Raw genomic sequence first — 25,474 nt, 5'->3', positions numbered from 1 at the left:
GATCAACACCATTTCATCTCCATTTTGTCACCCCTCCAGCTGTTGAGTGTAATTGATTAAAAGCATCTACCCTCTCCCCACTGCGTTTCAGCTCTCTCTCTCCCTCTCCCTCTGTTTGGTCTGGGTGTCTGCAGATGAATAATAATGTTTTGCCAACCCTTCTCTCAGGCTGGTGATGTACATTGAAAGAGACATTCGAAAGGCCACGCCAGGAAAGGAGCAACAAAGCGGCAATGAATACCTGTCAAAATGCCTGACCCTCTTCATCCGTCACACAGTGCACGAACTGCCAGCCATCCTGGGTAAATCAATCACAATACACCCAAAAAAAGAGGGAAAGGGGAACGCAAAGAGTTCACCTGAGATGGAACAGAGTGAAATAGGCAAAACAAAGAAGGGGCAATAAGATTGAACATTCAATTTGATTGGTCTCTGTTTAATTACCTTTCTGATTGAATACGTGAGCAGGCTCTCAGGTATCGACCTGTTCCTCCTTTTTCATTTGGGAATCAGTGCCGCTACACACCAACACACCCCCAATAAACCGGTTCAAACCGGTTCAGTTCTTCCTGCGGGTTTCATCCCAGCACTGAGATGCACCTGCTCACGCCCCTGGCCACCTACCAAGACTAATCATGATGGTTTGTTTGTGATTGGCTGATTTATCACTGCCTCTGTTTATGTGGGCTCTCTGTAGATGACATCCTGTCCGTGTTAGGCAGCATTGTGGGAAGGAAGCACCCCTCTCCTACGCAGTCCCGTCAGCTGAAGCAGAGCCTCCCCATGATGGCTGTGGTGCTGCATCTGCTCACCTCACAGGTGTGTGTCTTTGTCAGTTCTTGCTATTTTTACCTTTTTGCTAGTTATATTGGGTTTTCAATCTCCTGAAGGATGGTACAACCTAAAAAAAAATATATATATATATATATATATATATATATATATATATATATATATATATATATATATATATATATATATATATATATATATATATATATATATATATATATATATATATATATATGTAGACATGCATATTTTATACATGCATATGGACTTACCTTGAGGTACAATAGACAATACGTTATTTCACATATTGCATAAACAAAAATAAAGTCATTGTTTTGCTTAGAGGTTCAGGCCAAGTACCCCTTTAGTTAGAGCAGAACATCCTAGAAGCTCCAACTTTCCTCAACATACCTGCCAGGAAGTTTCTAGTATGCCTTGTAAGACCTTGATTAGCTGGTTCAGGTGTGTTTAAATGGGATAGGAGCTGAACTTGGCAGGACAGTGGCCTTCCAGAAGCTGGATTAGACACCCCTGTACTTGAACACTTGTAGCCAATCAGCAGAGGGGGCGTGTCCACTCATGACGGGAATAGAGTGAGCAAGATGGAGAATTGAAGAAAGACTTTAGAAATCTATTTGGCGGTCAATGCTGATATTGTGGCAGGCCACAAATAAATCAATATATGGGAAACTGGGCTAGTAAATATCCGGGAAGAATGTATATTCAGATGCAGGCATTGCCATAGTGATCCACAAAAATTGATTATTTTATATAAATGGAGGATTATATATATATATATATAATATATATTTTATATTTATATTTATTAGGGGTGTAACGATATGCGTATTCGTATTGAACCGTTCGGTATGAGGCTTTCAGTTCGGTACGCGGTAAGCATTATGTACTGAACGGTTCTTGGTCTAATTAATTAGATTTGGAAAATAAAAAAGTATGTAAAATATAATATTATGCGTTCAACAAGGAAGCCAATAACCAAAACGACGTAACATGCAATGCCCCTGACAAAGAGAAAAAAACAAAAAACAAATATTTTTTAGACTGCTCAGTCAGGTGCTCGCTTACTCAGTACACGCTGAATGCTCATTGCAAAATGGCTATTGCGTTTAACAAACCAGAAATAGAAGATCCTCCAATAACCAACAGGTCTGGTGTTTGGGTGAACTTTGGATTCTCTGTAAGCTGTGATGGTGTTGGCAAGAGTGATGGATTAAAAAACAACGGTATGTCGCATTTGCTGATGGTACAGCAGCGGGAATAATTCATGTCATGTCAATCAACTCATTTACGCCGACAACAAGACAATAAAAAGAATTAACAGCCACAAACTATCCCACAAACTATCCCCGCAGCATTTAGACCGACATTTCCAACTTATTCTTAACTTATTATTTTTCAAATGGCAAAAGACATTTATAGCTGCGGATATGAGACCTTACGCCCGTTTCACACAAACTCCGTCTGCAGTGCGAAGCCTATGCGGTGCGTATTTTTTCTGTACCCATGTTAACGGTTGCGGACTGAAAACGCAACATATGTGAAAGGACAACAGGGCGTGCGGCTCCTGCACCGCATACGCAGTGCAAAACGCACCGCAGACGCACTGCAGACGGAGTTTTAAGAACGTGCTTAAAGTAATTGAGCCCCGTTTCAAAGTTCCTTCACGAGCCCATTTCAGCCAGTAATTCCTGCTTTGTACTAAAAAACAAAAGCCCAAATAGAGAACCAATTGGCCAAAGCAACAGCGGTTGCTCTGACAACAGACGGCTGGACGTCAACGGCTACACAAAGCTACCTGACTGTAACGGCACATTACATTACCGATGAATGGGAGCTGAACAGCCACGTTCTTCAGACACGCCCCCTTGAGAGTCACACAAGTGAGCATTTGGCCAAAGGGATGACAGAAGCAGTAGTGTGTGAAAAAAGTGTGGAGAGAGCTATTGTAAAGAGCTAATGTCTATTTCTGTAACTACATAGAAGATGGGTAAAGTATAGCTCCATCTTTCCTCAATGTAAAAAAAAATCAACAACAAAAAAATCATACTTTGTTAGTTTTAAAAAATAAAAAAGGTAATTTATCTGCCATTTTTTTTTATTTTTGCTGTATCTAAAACGTACCGAACCGAACCAAACCGTGACACCAGTGTATTGTATCGGACCGAACCGTGAATTTTGTGAACCGTTACACCCCAATATATATATATATATTAATTAGTGTAGTATAGTAATGGATATAGTCTGGATAGATTTGTGAATAATTTTGTGACTCTTAACTTTCATTGGTCAGTAATTTCCCAGTCCACTTTTTTTTTTCTTGTCAGTGCGAAAGAGACTCAAATTTTTTGTCCATTTTTGTCATACTGAAAAGTGTTACACATCATTTGAAACTGTTATTTATTCACAATAAAAAAAAAAAGTATGTCCTTTCCTTAACATAAAGAAAACAGCACATTCTGCCTCAGTCTTGTTCTGTAACTCGGTGAATACATGAGAAATAAAGACATGATAGATATGTCTTTAGAAAGTCATGCGTATCAAAAACAAATATTCTTATATACATTAGTTTATGTAATCTGTATGAAACCAAAGCGAGGTTTAGTTTCTCAAGTCTTGCTTATTACCTTTAATGTGACCACACCAACACACTGCACAGCCTTTGACACACAAATCACCCATGTGTCAGCCACACAAACCTGAAAACGCCCCCATCAGCTTAGTAAACAAAGCAGCAGCATCATTCCTTTCATCGAGTTTGGAAGACGCGTTGTGCAAATAAGCTTTGGATTTACTTCTGAAGAAGAACGTGATTGATCCAGCAGAGGTAAGGAATTTACGTACATTAGTTAACATGTTATTGTTGCGTAAACTTCACATTGTACTAGTTTAGGGTGTGCAAGTTCGGTCCTAGAGAGAGACGGTTTTTATGTATTTTTTTTAATAATAAACAGTACGATATAAAAAAGTAGTATGAGTGTTTACACTGTAAGATGTTGAACATTAGAATCTTTAAACCAGTGTTTACCTAGAGGCAGTTCTTCGCCTCTACGCCGTGCATTAAAATCCTTTAATGCATGGTTAGCTGTGGATTATCCCGCTTATACCTTGGTTATTTGCCAAGTTAAAAACAAGTTAAAGCTGTAACTGATGTTTTTTTTAAGAGACGGGTTAAAATGGCGGTTGTTTTCTTACGTCTCGTTAGTTCTAGCACACCGTCGCTTTAAATAAAGTAGAGCCATCGAAATGTTTTTATATGAACAAATTACCACATTTATTTAAATTCATTATTCATAATTCATAAAAGAGAGAGATAGAGAACTGAAAGAGAGAGAGAGAGAGAGAGAGAGAGAGAGAGAGAGATGCGTTCGTGATCTCTTCTTTATGTCAGTTTGAAGATCCCCTCGTTGCTTAAGCATATCGAACATAACTTAGTGATTATTTAATGGATTTATTAACATTATTTATGAATGACAGGCAATACTGCAGTGACAAGGCAATCTTTATTTGAACGATTCATCATGTAGCCTAAAATAAACCCCGCGTCAACCTATAAAGACACATTACATTTAATGCATTAAATTAAATAATAATATAGGTGCTCGAGTCTGTCAGTGTGGTGTCACGACCATCATAGAATGTAAAAAACGCACGACACACTGCGACATGTTCCGCAACTCGGTGTCATGCAGGTGTCCGTTTCATGCAGATGTTCGTTTGTTTGACTTGGAAGTAAACACCTACGGCTAGGATTGGATAAGATTTGAGTTTGGATAAAACATGTAATGTTTAGCACGTCTTTCTTTTCAAATCCACAGTGCGAGTACTCCAAGTATTTTGGTTACAAAGTTTAAAGGGGTGATGAATTGAGAAATCAACTTTCCCTTGAGCTTTTGATATTTAAAAGGGCATTGATGTGATGCTTCATGGTGGCATTCCTGCATGCTTGGGAAAGGCACAGGGCCTTACCCAAAACTCCAGAGGTAGTTCCGGTGGTCCCAGTTCCGGTGGATCGTGTTGCGGTGGTCCCAGTTCCGGTGGATCGTATGCCGGTGGTCCCAGTGCTGGTGGATCGTGTGCCGGTGGTCCCAGTGCCGGTGGTCCCAGTTCCGGTGGATCTTATGCCGGTGGTCCCAGTGCCTGTGGATCGTATGCCGGTGGTCCCAGTGCAAGTGGTCCCAGTGCCGGTGGATCGTGTGCTGGTGGTCCCAGTTCCGGTGGATCGTATGCCGGTGGTCCCAGTGCAAGTGGTCATTTGAAAAGCAAGACGTGCTAAACATTACATGTTTTATCCAAACTCACTCAATAATGTTATAACGTATGAAAAATTTGAAGTAATGATAATCCGTACATTATTCTCTAGTGTAGTGTACTGAAGTGATTCTTTCTAATAATTTATGGTTATGTGCTGTCTACATTTTCCCCCAAAATAAATAATTTCTTTAAAGTAAAATTAGTATTAGTATTAGACGTATCCCTACATGTGGGCACAACAAACATGATGGTGTTTACATTGTTTGTTTGTGAATTTTAGCTAGTTGCTCCTGATGTTGGCATGTTTACAGTTTTGTTGCTGTTCTTTTTTACAGGAAGCAGAAGCCACTGAGTCCTGCTGACTCAAACACTTCAAACTGTGTTTCTCTTTGAAAGCACTGTACCAACATCAGCAAGCTTATAAATGAACATGGTAAAATGAAAAAGCAAACCATGGAAATGACAGGTGTGTTGAACAGGAACTGTTTCAGGAATAGCACAAATGTGTGTGAATGTTCAAGTCTCTGTTTAGGTCGGTATGCTAAATAATCCTTTTTGTCCTTCTTTATGTATGTTTGGATTATGCTGCGTCGTAAATAAAATATGCATTCCAAACGATCAAAAAAAGCTTACTCCTTATTTGTTCTAGTTCTCTTACAGCTCCATTTAGCTTATAGGTCCATTAAAGGGTAGCCTGGATGCCAGCCGAACTTAGCCCCACCCACAACATTTTTCAGGTCGGGCGGTTTGGTCTGGGCTCGATCCATAGAGGAGTAATTATCTCCGAACAGAAACTGTTTGAACCAATGAGATCATCAGGGCGGGCATTAGACGATGACAGACAGATGATCAACAGTAACGTAATCATCACGTCATCAAAGGGGCTTGGATTATATTTGTTCAAATCTTAAACAGAGAGCTTGTTTGTAGATACATTCAACTTCACTATTTCTCTCTGAAATGATGAGTATGTTGGGTAAGTACTCTGTGTATCATTAAATTCTTTTATTTGTTTACCGGCAAAGATCGTGTATTACAGATTTCAGCGCGCGTGCAGACAGGATTGCCAAATTTTTACAACAAAACCCGGCAACTACTAACCCAAAGCAATAGCTTCTCGGAGGGGTTCTCCGGGGAAAAAATGTGTTTGGGGGGTAAAATGTGTTATTTTGGCAAGGTTGCCTGCTAACATTTACACTCATGGGTCTATATCACATAATAGTTGCTTCAACCCGCGGACATACAAAACAACTCTTAAAAAAAAAAAAAACGCTGACTTGGCAACACAGTGCAGTTGAGCTCTGTTGACATTTGACAACTAACGTAATGCGTCGCTTCGTTGCTCTGATTGGTTGCAGGTCTATCCAATTGAGGTCTTTCCTGGTTCGGTTGAAACACGCCTCATAATCAGCCCAATGGAGCACAATCAGACTAGAATTGAGTATGACCACGTCAGGCTAATTAAAGGGTTAGTTCACCCAAAAATGCAAATTCTGTCATTAATTACTCACCTTAATGTCGTTTGACACTCGTAAGACCTCTGTTCATCTTCGGAACAAAAATAAAGATGTATTTTGACCAGAATTTCAACAAAAATATGATTCGATAAGCTGATTCATGATGGTTCGAAGCTTTGTTTTGAAATCGGCCCATAACTATAAGTTGTTATCCCATTTTTTTGGTTTTTTTTTGTGCACAAAAACTATTCTCGTCACTTCATAAAATGATTGTAGAGCGACTGTAGTGAGATGGGCTTTGTAATGACATCTTTAGTGCCTTTATGGGTCTTGAGAGAGGAAATGACATTGGTGTCAATGAAGGCCTTTCTGAGCCATCGGATTTCAACAAAAATATATTTATTTGTATTCCGAAGATGAACGGAGGTGTCAAATGACATTAGGGTGAGTAATTAATGACAGATTTTTCATTTTTGGCTGAACTTACCCTTTAAGGCAGGGATCTTTGTCTTCTAAGGTGTGAAACACTTCAATTTTCATGATGATTCACACCCTCCCCACATTCAGATTTCTGACACAAAACTTGTCTTACAAATTTTAAATCAGTATGTTTTTATGTGAATGAATGAGCAGGATGATTTTCTCAAAACTACAAACTTTTACATAAATCTTGCTCTCATATTATTGTAGCAGAGTTTGTTACTAAAAGTTAGAAGTAGCAGAAGCAAGCACAAATGTCAGTGCTAGGGCTGCACGATTAATCGTATTTTAAACGTGATAACGATCTGCTTCTGTCGATTGATTTCAAATAATTGTTACGATATTAGTCCGCTCGTTATTTATCCTTAAAACGTGTATTTTTTTTCTCTTTTGCGTTGATAACGAGCCTCCACTAGCAGTCATGCTTGTGGTTGCCAGATGCAAAGAGTTTAAATCCTCCAAATAGAGCTTTTCTCTTTAAAAGGAAATACTTTCTGTGTGGAAATAGGCAACCCTCTGCACACGCTCCCTCTAAATGCAGAAGGACTGATGATTAGCTGAAAACAAACACAGGCGCTGGAGTTTAGTCTTTTACTGTCAATGGAGTTTAGCGATCTCCACAGCGAAATCCTGCTTCAATTAAAATGTCATACAGCCAGTCTTTGTTTCTTCACAAGACACTTGTGCTATTTGTGTAAATTTCCCATGATCAAACCTTCAGCGACGAATTTCAACAAATGCACGTACGTATCTCTCCACCTTACTGTTTGCTGAATAAAAGCACCTTTGCAACCGATGTGACAATTCAATCGGGAAAAGGAACGTAATTTAGAATTATTGGAAATATTCAGAAATTTCGCCTTTTTTTCTTTTGAATTCCCTAAAGGTTTTAGCAGTTTTCATAATGTGAATCCGTTGAAAATGATATCGCCACTGGTAAGTTCTAAAATGCAACATGAAAATATGAAAAAAGCTTAACGTGGCTTAATTAACGAAGACAGTGTTATTAACAAACCACACATAGTGAACACCATACTAATAAAGCATATACGTACAGAAAAACAGATGGGCCCTGAATAGGAATGTAACGTGTTTAATTGGCATTTTCCTCCTTTAAATAAAACGCTTAATATGGCTTAATGTAGGCTTCAGTGACATTAAAAGACTAAACTTAGTAAACATTAAAGGTCCCATTCTTTGCGATTCCATCTTTCAAACTTTAGTTAGTGTGTAATGTTGCTGTTAGAGCATAAATAATACCTGTAAAATTATAAAGCTCAAAGTTCAATGCCAAGCGAGATATTTTATTTAACAGAAGTTCCCTTTCAAAGCCTACAGCGAACGGCCGGTTTGGACTACACCCCTGCACTTCCAGGTTTAATGACGCAACTAAAACCGTTTGTTGACGAACCCTCCGCCCACAAGAACACGCAAATTCGGGGGCGTTGTCCTTTTGCTCTCGCAGGTCGAGAATAGAAAGCGTCGTTTTTGTAGATTGTGTTTGTCGCCATGCCATTGAAACGCTGTTATTTTCATCCCGGAGTCAAATCACCTTTGTTTGGCCTTCCCACGGACGATGTACGTAGAGATCAATGAAACTATGTGCAGGACATTTTGCTGAGGACTGCTTCCTCAATCTCAATCAGTTTAATGCCGGATTCGCAGAAAGATTATTCTTAAAAGATGACGCAGTTCCCTCTTTGTTGTTAATGAGCCACAACCGGTAAGTGTATTTTATTATTTAAGTTGGTCCGTTTAACAGTTTATGTAACTCATGACACAGTGCAATGCTGTTTAGCTTTGTTAACTAACGTTAGATGGTAATTGAAACTAATCCGAAAAACTTAGCATATAAAAGAGTAGTAATTCATTCAGACACCATCGATTGTTGTTGTTTGTAATGATCAGTTTAGACTACTGAATAGACAGCTTACCATTCTGAAACATCCAGCAAAAGTCTTTCCTGAGCAGGTTGTAATCGATCCTCTTCGATATTCTCCGGGTCTGATTGATAAGGCAATATAGACATTTTTGCAATAACATTGAGCGCGTTATGGTAAGAGGCGGGACCTTTCCGGGCAAAGTGTGCTAAGCTGCTGTCCAATCACAGCGCGGGAAGCGCTGGCCTAATCAGAACTTGTTACGTATTTTTGAAGGAGGGACTTCATAGAAAAAGGAAATCATCAGGCCGTTTTTAGGACAGAGAAAACAGCGGTATACAGATAAGTAAATTGTGTGAAAAATACTGTTTTTTTACACGCGAAACATGAACTCATGTTATATTGCACACTGTAAACATAATCAAAGCTTCGAAAACACGCGAAGAATGGGACCTTTAAATACTAATAAAGCATACTATACAGAAAAATTGGTTTGTGCAGAATTTGATCTTTTAATATCACTAGTAGGCTACATTAAGTGACGTTAAGCTTTTTCTTTATAACAGATTTTTATGGGAGGAAAGCACACCGTGTAATTAAACGCGTTGTGATCATATTCTGGGCTCAACTGTTTTGCTGTACTGTAGTTAGCCTATGGTTTATGATTTTTACAGAGTTTTAATATCACTGTCAGTGCATTAAGCCACATTAAGCATTTTCCACGTTAAGCGTTTAGAATGTCCCTAGCCACAGACCTTTTTTTATATATATCATTGTTCTTTGCTTGAAGAATTTGCTGGGAATCTGAATCCGTGGTTTGTCTCATTTGCAAACGAATTTTTTTTTTTTTTTTTTATCTAATGTGAATACAGATTACAAAGTATTCACCAAAACCATGTGTTTTGTATTGTTTTACCATCTAACGAAGTTATCATAGTTGGTTAAATTAAGTATGTGTGCCACCTACAGGCCTTTTGGGTGAAGTTTAGGTTGGTAAACAACATTACCCTTTTTGACAGAATAATCATGATCAATAATTGTAATTATGATTTTGAGCAAAATAATCGTGATTATCATTTTTACCATTATCGTGCAGCCCTAGTCAGTGCACACCTATAGGGCCCAGAAAACAGCTCAGGCCCCAGAGGGTTAAACTAACTACAAAATAAACCTTGCAGACTCTTTTGCTCTCTTTATTAAATGTCTTCACCTGCACAGAAAATAAAGGAAGGATGTGCCATACCTGCCTGTCACACGGTGTGTGTAATCACTGTTTGTGTGTCAGAATGATCTATTAAATAACTTTCCGGTGCAGCTTTAACACACACACACACACACACACATACACAGAGATTATTACCAGTTGCCAAACAGTGCAAAATTGGATTTACTTCTGACACACTCAGTCACGCCAAAATTAATATGAAGGGATCTGGTGTTTTCAGAGAAAGATGTTTGTCAGTGTGCAGAGTTGATGAGTCTCTCTGCTGATTAAATAGACTTTTACATTTGGCCAGGATTTGCCATGGAGACTCAGTGGCAGATTGAGTCGTCTCATTTTGAAGGGGTCGGAGCTGATAGAGCTGTCTATCTGATAGTTCCACTGTCATTAACTCATCTGAGGAGGATACACTGATGTCCATTAACACAGAGCTGCAGTGGGCTGCTTAGAGTCGTAATAGGCAGTTCTTTTGATTGTGTGTCTGTCTGCTTTAATGGTCCTCACAGTGAGCCGTGTTGGTGCAGTGCCAGCCTCAGACGCACATCCACAAATCACCCACAGACCGCTCACTGGCCGTCTAATGCATATTGTACACAAATATGGCAATATATTTGTCTGAATGGCCAGCTCCAATCTTACTGGCTGACAGGATTTCTGGGAGATGTTTTTTCTTCTCTTCTAAAAACCTGCTGTGAAACAAAGTTGCCAGGCTGCTCCAGTTCTTCCAAAGAAAAGCTACACAGGGTAGTTTTGTCATCACGGTAATAAATTACATTTGAACATATGATAAAATAGAAAACTCTTTTAAAGTGTAATACACTCGCCTAAAATATGATTAGGAAAACCTGTTCAATTTCTCATTAATGCAATTATCTTATCAACCAATCACATGGCGGTTACTTCAATGCATGTAGGGGTGTAGTCTCAATTTCTGTTGAGACATTCAGATGGTAGAGTCAGAATTTGGCGTAAATAGAACATGGATCCATCATGTCTTGTTACCACTGTGCAGGCTGGTGGTGGTGGTGTAATGGTGTGGGGGATGTTTTCTTGGCACACTTTAGGCCCCTTAGTGCCAATTGGGCATTGTTTAAATACCACGGCCTACCTGAGCATTGTTTCTGACCATGTCCATCCCTTTATGACCACCATGTACCCATCCTCTGATGGCTAGTTCCAGCAGGATAATGCACCATGTCACAAAGCGCAAAACATTTCAAATTGCTTTCTGAAACATGATAATGAGTTGACTGTACTAAAATGGCCCCCACAGTCGCCAGATCTCAACCCAATAGAGCATCTTTGCTCTATTGGGTTGATACAGGAGGATACAGGATATCCGTGCCCTGGATGTGCATCCCACAAATCTCCATCAACTGCAAGATGCTATCCTATCAATATGCGCCAACATTTCTAAAGAATGCTTTCAGCACCTTGTTGAATCAATGCCACGTAGAATTAAGGCAGTTCTGAAGGCGAAAGGGGGTCAAACACAGTATTAGTATGGTCTTCCTAATAATCCTTTAGGTGAGTGTATTTCACAATGTTAATATTTTTCTGTAGCCTGACGTGGTCATATTCAATTGTAGTTAGAATATGAGTCTGATACTGCTCCAGTGGGCTGTAATTACGGGGCGTTTTAACCGAACCAGGAAAGATATCAATTGGATCGACCTACAATAATTCATTAAATTATATATATATATATATATATATATATATATATATATATATATATATATATATATATATATATATATATATATATATATATATATATATATATACATATATATATATATATATATACATACATACATACATACATACATACATACATACATACATACATACATACATATAGCGCTTTTCTAGGCACTCAAATCGCTTTTACATAGAAGGGGGAATCTCCTCAACCACCACCAATGTGCAGCATCCACTTGGATGATGCGACGGCAGCCATATTGCGCCAGAACGCTCACCACACACCAGCTGATTGGTGGAGAGGAGACAGAGTGATGAAGCCAATCAGGATATGGGGATTATTAGGAGGCCATGATGGACAGGGGCCAGTGGGCAAATTTGGCCAAGATGCCGGGGTTACACCTCTACTCTTTATCGAAGGACATCCTGGGATTTTTAACGACCGCAGAGAGTCAGGACCTCGGTTTAACGTCTTATCCAAAAGATGTTGTTCTTTGTCAGTACAGTGTCCCCATCACTACACTGGTGTGTATGGACCCACACAGACCACAGGGTAAGCACCCCCTGCTGGCCTCACTAACACCTCTACCAGCAGCTACCTGGTTTTCCCAGTTGGTCTCCCATCCAGGTACTGACCAGACTCAGCCCTGCTTAGCTTCAGTGGGAAACCAGTCTTGGGCTGCATGGTGATATGGCTGCTGGTTACAACCAATCAGAGGAACGAAGCGACGCATAATGGTAGTTGTCAAATGTCAACAGAACTCAACTGCACTGTGTTGCCAAGTCAGTGTTTTTTTCCGCGGGTTGTCTGGGTTAAAGCGACCTCAATTATGTGATATAAACACCCAGGAATGCGAATCTTAGCAGGCAACCTTGCCAAAATAACACACATTTTACCCCCAAATGCCATTTTTCCTGGAGAGCCCCCCTTAAGAAGCTATTGTTTTGGGTTAGTAGTTGGTGGGTTTTGTTGTAAAAACTTGGCAACCCTGTCTGCACGCATGCTCGAATAAACGATCTTTGCCAGTATTGTAAAAAAAAAAAAAAAAAAAAAAATTAAGGATAAACAGTTACTTACCAACATGATGATCATTTCAGAGAGAAATAGTGAAGGTGAATGCATATACAAACAAGCTCTCTGTTTAGGATTCAATCAAAAACAAATTCAATCCAAGCACATTTGATGACGTGGATGATAACGTTACTGTTTATCATCTGGACATAATTACTCCTCTATGATCAAGTCCAGACCGAACTGCCTGAGCTCAAATGTTGTGGGCAGGGATGAGTTCGGCTGGCATCCAGGCTAATTTTACTGTATTCCTGATCAAATATTTTAAGACTTAGTGAGCATAAGAGACTTTTTTAAAACACTTACCAACCTCAAATTTGGGCCTTTTTACACTAAAATATTTACATTTTCCAATAAATCAAATTATTATTATTGTTGATGTTGTTATTGTTACAGTATATGCAAACTTAAATACAATTTAAAAAAGGAAACTCCTCTTAAATTTGGCTGCCTACTTTGAAGAAGCTAAAATATTATGTTATTTTGATATAATTTAGCATTTTGGTCACTGAATAATTCACATCCTTCATTTGTGTTATTCACAATGTTGAAAATAGTCAAATAAAAAATGTCCAAACTTTTGTCAGTCATTCGACCCCTTCCTGCCTAAGTAGGCGGTTCTTGGCTAGAATAAGCTGCAGTGTGGGCTAGACTTCATGCCTATAGTCAAAAGTCTGGCTACACAAAAACCTGTGTGTGTGTATGTGTGTTCTGATATTAAGAAAAATGCTGCAGGGCATAGCTGGTTGTCTTTCCAGTAGCAGGTTGGTCTGCATCTTTGAGACTTCGCTGGCCTCTTATGCCCTTGAGCCCTGTATGCGTGATCTCTTCAGCTGCTATGTGGTTCTGAGAGGCGTCAGCTCTTGTAATGTGAGAGCATGCCTGTGTGTTTGTGCATCCATACATACATTCATGTGATGAGCCCTCTCTGTGGTCTCATCTGTCTCTCTGGCCTGTTGCTTCACTGACAGTCAACACACTACGCTGACACTCAAGCACTCATCAGTCACAGGGGTCAGCACAGAGGTCAGATCTGGTGTGTTTCTCAGAGCCAAGAGTGGATAAGAGCTCAATACCTCACTGTCCAGGACTATGACCTCTGACCTCACATCATTACAGTCCTATAGCACAAACATGAACCCTCTCATTCTCACAACAGCGCTGAACTCCCCCGGAGAGGAGGGTCACATCCTAATATGACATTTTAAATGGAACAAAATCAAACACCACATCTACAACTTTAAGAAAAAAAAAAAAGCTGGTCGGTTTTTAGAAATGTAGGGTCATAAAAATGCTTAAATATCTTAAATAGTATAACAGATGTATTCATTATGTCAAGAGATCAGACATTTGGGAATGGAAAATCAGGAATTATGATGCAGCCTAAAGCCGGGTGCACACTGTGCGATATTGGCCACGATTTGGCCGTCTGAGACAAATTTAGCAAATCCTAAAAGATTCCTCTGATCCTAGGCTAAAATCTGACGTCTTTGGTCATTAGTTTGACATGTTCACCGGCAGCCGATTAATAAGTGCTGCGATCAAATTTTACCTCAGATGAAATTCTGGCAGTGTCAGAAGATTTGGCACACCATCCTGCAGTGTGACTTCTCCTACGACGACAGTCAAATATCTCGGTTTTTCAAGACAAACTATGACCAAAACGAGAGCTAGAGATTTCTTTTTAGCCAGCATTTCTGTCCCGCGTGTAATGCAGCTCACTGTCACCGAACGCGTCATTAATTGATGATATAAAACTCCGGACGAGTTTTCTTGCGCGCGTCCGTTTTTAGTGCGCATTCACTATCGTGCAGTCTGACATTAATGCCTACTGAGATCTTACAGTGTGACATGGCTTACATCGGGGATCATGTTTGTACAGTCTGACAAGGGACATTCGCAAAGGATTTTGAAAAATCGCACAGTGTGCAGGACCCATAAGAATCAGTGAAAGCACTCAATAAATATGAACACTGCGTGTTTTAAAGTAGAAACACTGTGGTGTTGCATGTTCTATTGGCTTGCGGTTTCAGAGCTCTTTGCAAAAAAACTGTAAACTTATTTAAATAGATTGCTTATGAGATACTGTTGATGAGTTATGTCAAATTTATGTCATGGAGTTAACATTGACATAACACTGACAGGTGACGTGAATAACACTGATTATCTCTTCATCACGGCACTTGTTGGTGGCTGGGATATATTAGGCAGTAAGTGAACATTTTGTCCTCAAAGTTGATGGGCTAAGAGCAGAAAAAATAGACAAGCGTAAGTATTTGAGCGAGTTTGACAAGGGTCAAATTGTGATGGCTACTGCAGTGGTCAGTAGCTATCAAAAGTGTTCCAAGGAAGGAACAGTGGTGAACCAGTGACAGGGTCATGGGCGGCCAAGGCTCATTGATTAACATGGGGAGAGAAGGCTGGCCTGTGTGGTCCGATCAAACAGAAGAGCTACTGTAGCTCTAACTGCTTAAGAAGTTAGCATCAGACCTGGACCGCAAAGCGATGGAAGACGGTGGCCTGGTCTGATGAATCACGTTTTCTTTTACATCATGTGGATGGCCGGGTGCATGTGTGCCGCTTACATGGGAAACACATGGCACCAGGATGCACTATGGGAAGAAAGCAAGCCGGCGGAGGCAGTGTGATGCTTTGGGCAGTGTTCTGCTGGGAACCCTTGGGTCCTGACATCCATGTGGATATTACTTTGACACGTACCATCTACCATGGAAACTGTATTCCCTGGTGACTATGGCCTCTTTCAGCAGGATGATGCGTCCTGCCACAGAGCAATGTTTCAGGAATGATTTGAGGAGCACAACAAGTTTGAGGTGTTGACTTGTCCTCCAAATTCCCCAGATCTAAATCTAATCGAACATCTGTGGCCTCACCTTACAACTTACATGACTTAAAGGATATGCTACTAAAATCTTGATGTATGTATAAAGTTGGCCTATAAATAATTGCATAATTATTAAACAGTTTTAATAAAAATTTATTCTAATGAATGAATAATGTTCTGTTTGTAATCATGTATCAAGGAAACATGATTTGATACATTTTCATTCCACGGGTTTTTTTTTTTTTTTTTTTTTTTTTTTTTGCTTGTACGTTTTTCAACTTGTGCTCCTTGGGGGAAAAAACTGAGCATCAAGCCCTGCATATTCTGTTTCTTAGTCAATGGTGCACGATGGGAAAAATGTCCTCTGACAAAACAGTAGAGCTTTTCTCTTACATTGGCTGAACATTTTGCGAGTTTTGCCGTCCTCCACGATCGTCGCTTGACAGATTGTACAATACAATCTGTCCCGAATGAGATCTTGGGTAAAGCCCACAGCAGACTTTGACGGCGACATTCCTCAGTGACATTAATGTTCTTATGTCAGACTGTACGATACGCACCGTAGCTGGGATTTAAGTCACATTTGACAGTGTTGAGCGTTGCAGGAGCAGTTAGATTGCAGCAGTGTGGCCCAAAAATTCTGAACCTGCCAGAAGATTCATCGCAAAAGCAATTTATCGGCCGTCGGTGAGCATGATGCATTAATAGATCCAAGACTGCCGATTTTGCAGTGCGATGAAAGAAATCTACAGCATGCATTCGGCTGCGTTCAAGACAACTGTAAGACTTCATAGCTGCTAAAGCTCAAGCTAAGACTGACAGTTTTGGGTGGCACTCAAAGGAAATAAGACTCAAGGGTGCTGAATAGCGGTGTTGTACAGTGTTGTAGGGTTGGTGAAGCTTATTTTAGACTAAATCGCTTCATGACTGTGCCTTTTTGCTTTGACAGATCTTCCGACCGCAGGTGGTGACTGAGGCCTTTCTCTTCAAATTTGGGAAACTGCTGGTGAGTGTCTCAGTTTAGTGATTATTATAAAAAATATTAAAAAGTCTGAGGTCAATATATTTTTTTTTTTTTAACTATTTTAATTTTGAAATAAGTATATTTTGCTTACAGAGGCTGCATTTATTTAATCAAGTACAGGAAAACAATAACATTTTGAAATATTTTTTTACAATTTAAAATAATTGTTTTCTATTTTAAATTATTTTAAAATGTAATTTATTCCTATGATGACAGCTGAATTTTCAGCAGCCACTCATATTATCATCAATGTTCAAAGCAGTTTAATATGTTTGTGGAAACCATTATTCATGTTTTCAGGATTCTTTGAATAAGAAAGTTCAATAGAGCAGCTTTCATATACAGTAAATATATTTACTGTCTGTGACCTTTGAGCAATTTAATGCATCCTTGCTGAAAGAGTATTCATTTCTTTTTTACTCGCCCCAAGCTTTTGTTAGTTAATACTGTGAATTAACCATGGTAACTGTAGTTTCCATAGTTTCCAAAATCCCACTTTATTTTCACTTATTTTATGTTCTATATTGGCCATTTAAAAATCCAAATCCTAATTACCATTTTGCATGTCTGCAATATGATATTACAGCGTTATTGTACATAATATCTCTGTGAATATCTCTGTTCATAATATATCTCTTTTTTTCCTTGTGGAAAGAATCACATAACCTCCATTGACTCTAATGAGACGAGTTTGGGAAGTGCCATAGGTAGGTTTTTGTTCATTTATTGTTTTCTAATTTTAGTGATCCAAGATTTTCTAAAACTTTTCAACCTCTCTTTCTTCCTCTGCTTTTTACTTCAAACATGTCTTGCATGAAGTGCATTGTCTAATGCAATTTAGCTCCTAATTACCAGAAATGCTGTTTGTTAGGAGATCAAATGTATTAGTCTTCCTGTATAATATTCTTTCAGCCATTCAAATGAATTGTTTGGAAGTACCACTGTTCTGTGCCTACTTGTATGTGTTCTATAATCATGTCTTCAACAAATGAACAGGTCAACCAGCGTCTGAGGAGCTGATCAGAAACACCCTATCTGCAGTGGAGGCCATTTCCCAGCATCCTGTTCTTCTCGGCCTTTATCACTCTACTGTGAGTATATGCAGCACTCATTGATATTCTGCTTTTAATTTTGTGTTTTTCCCCAATGTTTATGAATTATTTAAGCATCTGTCCAACTGCATTTAGTTACATTTTGCAGATGTGTGTTATGCATCTATCGAGCATACTTCAGAACCCTGTTTGCCTCCCCACAAGAGTGTGCGCAAGGTGTTGATGAAAATGTTCTATCAAAGTTAGTCTCTAAACTCTCTAGTTGGCCCCATGCAGCCATTAAAAACTTTCCCTCTTAAGGACAGGCTTACAAAAACAACGTATCAAGCTGTGTATCAGAGCAGCTAGGGCCACATTCACGTTTAACTTGAGATCTCACATTCTCACGCCTGATGGAGCTACAGCTGAGATCATGGCTCCCCTCTGCCCAGCACTATTATTCTCACAAACCTCTTGGCAACAGGAAATCACTCAGGAGTGAAGGGAGTTTGTATTTCTCTGTGTGAGGCTTTTGTAATGAGTATTGACGTGCGTTCTGTAGGACTGATGCATCAGGAAGCTTTCTGAGGACACAGGTTCTCTGATACTCTATAATAGGAGAAGGCACTTTAATTACAGTTTGCCAGGAGTCATTAGATCCCATTCCCCATTCTCAAAACTCTCTCACACACACAAAATCCATATAAGATGTGAATGACCGTCCCTTATTGAAACTTATTTTTTGTGAAGGTTATAGACAGAAAGGCCGTGCATTCAAAAATGCTGTTTCGCTAGAGTTCAAGGGATTGTCCACTTTAAAATGAAAGTTCTGTCATCCTTTACTCACCCTTAAGTTGTTTCAAACCTGTATGAATTTCTTTCTTCAGCTGAACACAAGGGAAGATATTTTGAAGAATGTCAGTAACCAAACCGTTAACTGGAGCAATTGACTTCCATAGTGTTTGTTTTTCCTACTATGGAAGTCAATGGCTCCAGTTAACGGTTTGGTTACTGACATTCTTCAAAATATCTTCCCTTGTGTTCAGCTGAAGAAAGAAATTCATACAGGTTTGAAACAACTTGAGGGTGAGTAAAGGATGACAGAATTTTCATTTTAAAATGAACTATCCCTTTTTAGTTTGACCTCCAAAAGTGCTCTATTAGCAGTGTTTCTCAAGCGATTGGTCACAAGACTGTTTTGAGTGGGTCTTGGAGTGTGTAATCAAAAAGAAACGCATACAAAGATGTAATTGTAATTGTTTTTGTTGTTTTTGTTTTTAAAGGTACAGTGTTTAGGGTTTATGACGATCTATGGATAGAAATGTAATATAATATACCTAGCTATGTTTTCAATGGAGTACAAAGACCTTACATAATGTACTGTTATGTTTTTACCTTAGAATAAGCCTTTTCTATCTACATACACCACTATTCTACAGAGGTCTAGCTACTCTCTGCTGTCTCAGACGTTGACATCTTTGTCCTGTATTGGCCACCGTAGCTTCCCACCGTAGAGGGGTGAATGGTGGGTGGTTGCAGTTTGCAACCTCACCCCTAGATGCCGCTAAATTTTACACAGTGCACATTAAAAGATGTGTGTGAAAGCTGTTTAATCTTCTGTCAGACATTTTAAGTAAAGCATGATTAAGAAGAACTGGTAACTCTTTAGTATGGGGATCAATATGCATTCTAAACTATGGCTTTTGGCTCAAAACTAATTTACTGTGTATTACTAGTTAGTAAGGTTGTCTTTGTAGCATCAGACAGATTAGACAGATCCTTAGTAAATGGTTAAGTTACTAGTTAATATATTATTAATCACAGAAATGTCAGCGTACCATTATCTCAATAAATGTTTTTTCATTAACAAAAAATGTGTTAATCATGAACAAATGATGATGAAACCATTAGTAAATGATGAGTAGGCTATATAATTTATTACTATGAGCATAGTCATGTTTCATAAATTATTAGTTAATCATTTACGAATCACTTATAAATGACTATAAAGTCTTACCACAAAGACATTAATATTTTGATGTTACCATTGTGCCGTGTGCTGTATATCACTAAATAATAATAATAATAATAATAATAATAATAATAATAATGCATTTTATTTTGAGGTGCCTTTCAAAAGGACTCAAGGCAACTTAATGACAATTATAGAAATCAAGACAGCAATAGAATTAAAGCAACACTTGTATTATATTAAAATTAAACGGGAAACGCTCATTTTTAAAAAGAGTTTTAAAATTTGACATAAAATTCATAAGAAATCATGTTTAAATACAAATTCCATACGGAAGAGCGTTCCAGAGACGAAGAGCAGCACAGCTGGACCCTCTGGACCCCCTAGTGGTTAAGTGAACAGGAGATATAACAAGGGGAACAGATGAGGAAGATCAAAGAGCGCAGGTGGGAGTATAAATGTGTAAATGTGAGTCGGAAAGATATGAGGGTGCAAAGTTGTGCAGAGCTTAAAAGTAAAAAGCAGAATCTTGTCCTCTATATACACTATATATAAAGAGCAAATAAAAAATCACTAGCTTGCATTGCCATAGTCACAATTAGTAAGTAATGTAGTACCAATAATCTATTATCAGGATCAGTGTCCATGTGTTATTGACAGTTATTACACGGCTTTGTGAAATACTTGATTCTGATTGGTCAATCGCGCATTCCAGCGGTATGTTATTCCAAGATGGCAACCGCCATCTTATGGCTGTTAAACATTTAACCGCCATGGTTTACAGTGAAAGACTTCAAGGGTTTACTTTATAAAGTTTTAAATATGGATATTTTTCTTAAACACATCGATTCAAACCAGAATCCATCGGAGTCGTGTGGAGCATGTTATTTGACGGACAGCTGCATTTTATATGAACTTCAAAAACAGCTACAACTACTGCTTGGATTAACGTTAGCCAGGACTTTTTAAATATAACTCTGATTGTAGTTAGTCTGAAAGAAAGAATGTCATATACACTTATAATGACTTGAGGGTGAGTAAATCATAGGCTTAGTTTCATTTTTGTTTGAAATATCCCTTTCAGCATTTATTTTCAACATATAGCCTATGATAAAAACAAATCTTCAGCAGTTTGGAACTGTTTTTCTTTGCGGAAGCTTTATGTAATAGCGAATAACATATTTAAACTCAAGACAATATTTTGTGTCTAATTTACTTGAGACAATAGCCGTGTAATTAGTGAGGTAATGTACATCCAGTCGGTTGTTTGTACATTATATATTACTTAAGTACTGTGTATTTACCATGGTAACTGTAGTTTTCCAAAATACAACTTTATTTTCACTTATTTTGTTATTTTTTATATTTTTGATGAGTGTGGGGACTCACACTAACTAACTTTATTGTATTAACAAAAAACTATTTGGGACAATTGTATGCTATTATTCATCTGTATTAGTGATACTGTATGCTTACAATTTATTTGTATGTAAAGAGGGATGATGTATTTTTTTTTGATGTTGACATTAATGTGATTTAAAGTTGAGTCGACTGGTCGCTTATGATGTCATTAATGAACAAATAAGCCTGAACCTTGAGCTGAGACTCGAACGCGGGTTGCCTTGTGCACAGCTATGGCATATGACACAGCGCTGCCCACAAGGCTATTGCTCCTACATAACAGCTTATTTTTATCAGTTCTTTTGTATTTGGGTAATATTTCTCACAGATTTCTGCTCATTCTTAATCAGCTACAGATAAAGCACAGTTAAGATTACACGTATATTATGAGAGAGTGATTGTGTGTGAATTAATTCTACCTGGCAGAGTCTCTATTAATAGTGAAGCTGAGGGTTTTAGTTATAAGAAATATATTATATGTTAGAACTTTTCAGTTTCTTAACTGTTCTATTAATAATCACAGAACAATGTTGTCAGTAAATTTCTCTACTGAATGTTTCTGTTCTTATGTGCAGCTACTTTCTGTAGGTGTGTGTTACAATCCAGCAGTGGATTAGTTTAGAACAGTGATTAAATTATTTGTACAACATGCATTCATCCAATCAATTTTGAGCATCCAGATGGTATAATAAAATATACACTGTATTACCAAAAGTTTTAGGACGCCTGCCTTTACAAGCACTTTAATGGCATACCCATTCTTAATCTGTTGGGTTTAATATGGAGTTGGCCCACCCTTTCCATCTATAACAGGTTCAACTCTTCTGGGAAGGCTTTCCACAAGGTTTAGGATTGTTATTTATCCCCACACCATAAGTGTTGTTCTTATTTTTTTGCTCCCTCTATTGGTCATTATCAGTGATATCGATGCCAAGCTTAAAGCATCATGGCAGAGCATTAAAACGGACTAGTCCCCTACTGTCAACCAGTTTTAACAAATACATTTCCTTGTTTCAAATTCCTAAAAATGTATGTTGTGGGTTTATGACTATGGGAAAATGTGGGTCCCATGGCCAATCCAGTTGAGAAACACTGCGCTGTACATAGGCAGATCATTGTGTTGGATTGTAGCGTTAGAACATTAGATGGCGAACATTGATCTAGTGTACCTGTAAGGTTGTATGTAATGGATAAATATGTTGGGCTGGCTCACTAAATACAAAAAAATAATAGGATTCCCAAAGACAATATCATAGTCTGCACTAGGCAGTTCATTAGGGCACAAATATAGTGGCCAAAAAAGCTGTCAGCTAGGCAGCTGGCTGACTTTGATTCTAAGATTAAAACATTCATATTGTTAGTGTGCAGTTCAGTAAATTAAAAAATGTCTAAAAATGCTTTGATGGTCCATGATCATGTATATGGGTCAATGTCATGAAGCTCATTTATTTATGTTTAAATATGTATGGAAATAAATACACTTTTTTATATTTATTTTTATGGAATTAATAATTTTACTCAGCAAGAATGCATTTATTAAATTGATCAAAAATGTCAGTAAAGACAATAATAATGTTACAACATAGCTCTATTTCACACAAATGCTGCTGTTTTGAACTGTATTAATCAAAGAATCCTGAAAATGTATTATACAGGTCCTTCTAAAAAAATTAGCATATTGTGATAAAGTTCATTATTTTCCATAATGTAATGATAAAAAATTAACTTTCATATATTTTAGATTCATTGCACACCAACTGAAATATTTCAGGTCTTTTATTGTTTTAATACTGATGATTTTGGCATCTCAAAAAAAAATAGCATATGTCATCCGACCAATACAAGAAAAGTGTTTTTAATAAAAATAAAAAAATCAACCTTCAAATAATTATGTTCAGTTATGCACTCAATACTTGGTCCAGGATGCTTGGATAGCGGCCTTAAGCTCATGTGTGCTCACGCAAGAGTGTTGGGTCTTGCGTCTCTCAACTTTCTCTTCACAATATCCCACAGATTCTCTATGGGGGTCAGGTCAGGAGAGTTGGCAGGCCAATTGAGGACAGTAATACCATGGTCAGTAAACCATTTACCAGTGGTTTTGGCACTGTGAGCAGGTGCCAGGTCGTGCTGAAAAACGAAATCTTCATCTCCATAAAGCTTTTCAGCAGAAGGAAGCATGAAGTGCTCCAAAATCTCCTGATAGCTAGCTGCATTGACCCTGCCCTTGATAAAACACAGTGGACCAACACCAGCAGCTGACATGGCACCCCAGACCATCACTGACTGTGGGTACTCGATACTGGACTTCAGGCATTTTGGCATTTCCTTCTCCCCAGTCTTCCTCCAGACTCTGGCACCTTGATTTCCGAATGACATTCAAAATTTGCTTCCATCTGAAAAAAGTACTTTGGACCACTGAGCAACAGTCCAGTGCTGCTTCTCTGTAGCCCAAAAGTGTCTTGACCTGGGGAATGCGGCACCTGTAGCCCATTTCCTGCACACGCCTGTGCACGGTGGCTCTGGATGTTTCTACTCCAGACTCAGTCCACTGCTTCTGCAGGTCCCCCAAGCTCTGGAATCGATCCTTCTCCACAATCTTCCTCAGGGTCCGGTCACCTCTTCTCGTTGTGCAGCGTTTTTTGCCACACTTTGCTTCCCACAGACTTCCCACTGAGGTGACTTGATACAGCACTCTGGGAAAAGCTTATTCGTTCTGAAATTTCTTACTGTGTCTTACCCTCTCACTTGAGGGTGTCAATGAAGGCCTTCTGGACAGGGACGGGTCGGCAGTCTTACCCATGATTGTGGTTTTGAGTAATGAACCAGGCTGGGAGTTTTTAAAAGCCTCAGGAATCTTTTGCAGGTCTTTAGAGTTAATTAGTTGATTCAGATGATTAGGTTAATAGCTCGTTTAGAGAACCTTTTCATGATATGCTAATTTTTTGAGATAGGAATTTTGGGTTTTCATGTGTATGCCAAAATCATCAGTATTAAAACAATAAAAGACCTGAAATATTTCAGTTGGTGTGCAATGAATCTAAAATATATTAAAGTTTAAGTTTTATCATTACATTATGGAAAATAATTAACTTTATCACAATATGCACATTTTTTGATAAGTACCTGTATAAAAATATTATATAAAATGATTTAAAAAATACAGTGTGAAGGCTTTTTTTCAAAACATTAAGACATCTTACAGACCTCAAACATTTGAATGGTAGTGTACATTAAAAATTAAATTCAAAACAGTTTATTAATATAACAAAAGGCAAAATAAAAACCATGTGGTTAAGCCAACGCATGGTCAAAATGAAATGTTATGTCACATGACAGTTTCATTACATTTCAACTTTTGTTGAAAAAAAAGTATTTCAAACACTTAAAACCAACATGAATACAACGAGTGCATTATAAGAGCTCGGCATGTTTGTTTTTGAAAGCTTTTCCTTTTCTTTATCAAGGACTCTTGTATTCGTCATTGAGCCATACAACGGCTGTCTAGGCAGACAACTCACTAAGTTTGACTCTAATGTTCAAACATACCTCAACTAAGCTACAGCGAAAGAATTAGCATTACACTGACATTCACGACAAACCTCTCACACGGAGCGGGCAAGAGATCAAAGATGTTCCGTGGGTTTAGTGTAGCACCTGTACAATATGTGCAGCTCTGTGAAAAAACGGCCTTACAATAGAGAAAGAAGATGGGGGGAAAAATCTATAGATAACCTTTACGATGTACTTCTTTGGTGTTCTTTTCACTTGCAGTCACAGAGAGTGAAATCCTTTGTTTGAGAGATGCCCACAGCCATCCACATTAAGACACCTGTGTGCAACATTTGCTGCCGTGCGGCTGATTGTAGTTGGTAATAATTGTAAAACCTGATTCTAATTTTCAAAAGAGCTGGCGTAAGGCCTTTTGTTGGAACACACTTTCTATGATCAAAGGGCAGAGCTGACATCACATTTCCATGCAAATTGGAGCTGTTCAGAGCACTCTCTCTGTCATCCGCTTCTAGCTGTTTCACAATTTGTGTGTGGTCTGTTGAGACTAAGCATATATAGGTGAGATTTCTCACTTTTAAAATAATGCGCTTCTCTCTTTTTACACCCAAGGTTGTGGATTTGATTGTACCGCCACTGGCGTCTCTGGCATTCAGTAAGAACGGTGAGAACACAATTCATCCGCAAATAGGCAAAGACAATTATACACCACAATTCAATGTTTTGACACACCTACTCATTTGTTTTTTTTATTACTATTGTCTACATTTTAGAATAATAGAAAAGTCATCAAAACTATGAAATAACACAAGTATGGG

The 25,474-nt window shown here is 38.4% G+C and overlaps 1 protein-coding gene across 3 annotated transcripts in view; it reads left to right on the top strand.

Annotated features, from left to right (window-relative positions):
• Positions 1-25,474, top strand: part of ulk4 (unc-51 like kinase 4) — a 283,773-nt gene that overhangs the window by 126,714 nt on the left and 131,585 nt on the right. For all 3 annotated transcript variants that reach the window (XM_067449187.1, XM_067449185.1, XM_067449186.1), the window contains 6 exons: positions 169-302; positions 698-819; positions 16,671-16,727; positions 17,401-17,452; positions 17,742-17,836; positions 25,269-25,320. In XM_067449187.1, the coding sequence (XP_067305288.1) occupies positions 169-302; positions 698-819; positions 16,671-16,727; positions 17,401-17,452; positions 17,742-17,836; positions 25,269-25,320 (512 nt within the window). The remainder of the gene's footprint in view (positions 1-168; positions 303-697; positions 820-16,670; positions 16,728-17,400; positions 17,453-17,741; positions 17,837-25,268; positions 25,321-25,474) is intronic.

Source organism: Pseudorasbora parva, chromosome 7 (genome assembly GCF_024679245.1).
Source record: "Pseudorasbora parva isolate DD20220531a chromosome 7, ASM2467924v1, whole genome shotgun sequence".
In the NCBI taxonomy this organism is placed as follows: Eukaryota; Metazoa; Chordata; class Actinopteri; order Cypriniformes; family Gobionidae; genus Pseudorasbora; species Pseudorasbora parva.
The sequence above is the reverse complement of the archived record's forward strand: the minus strand, read 5'-3'. Positions and strand labels throughout refer to the sequence as shown.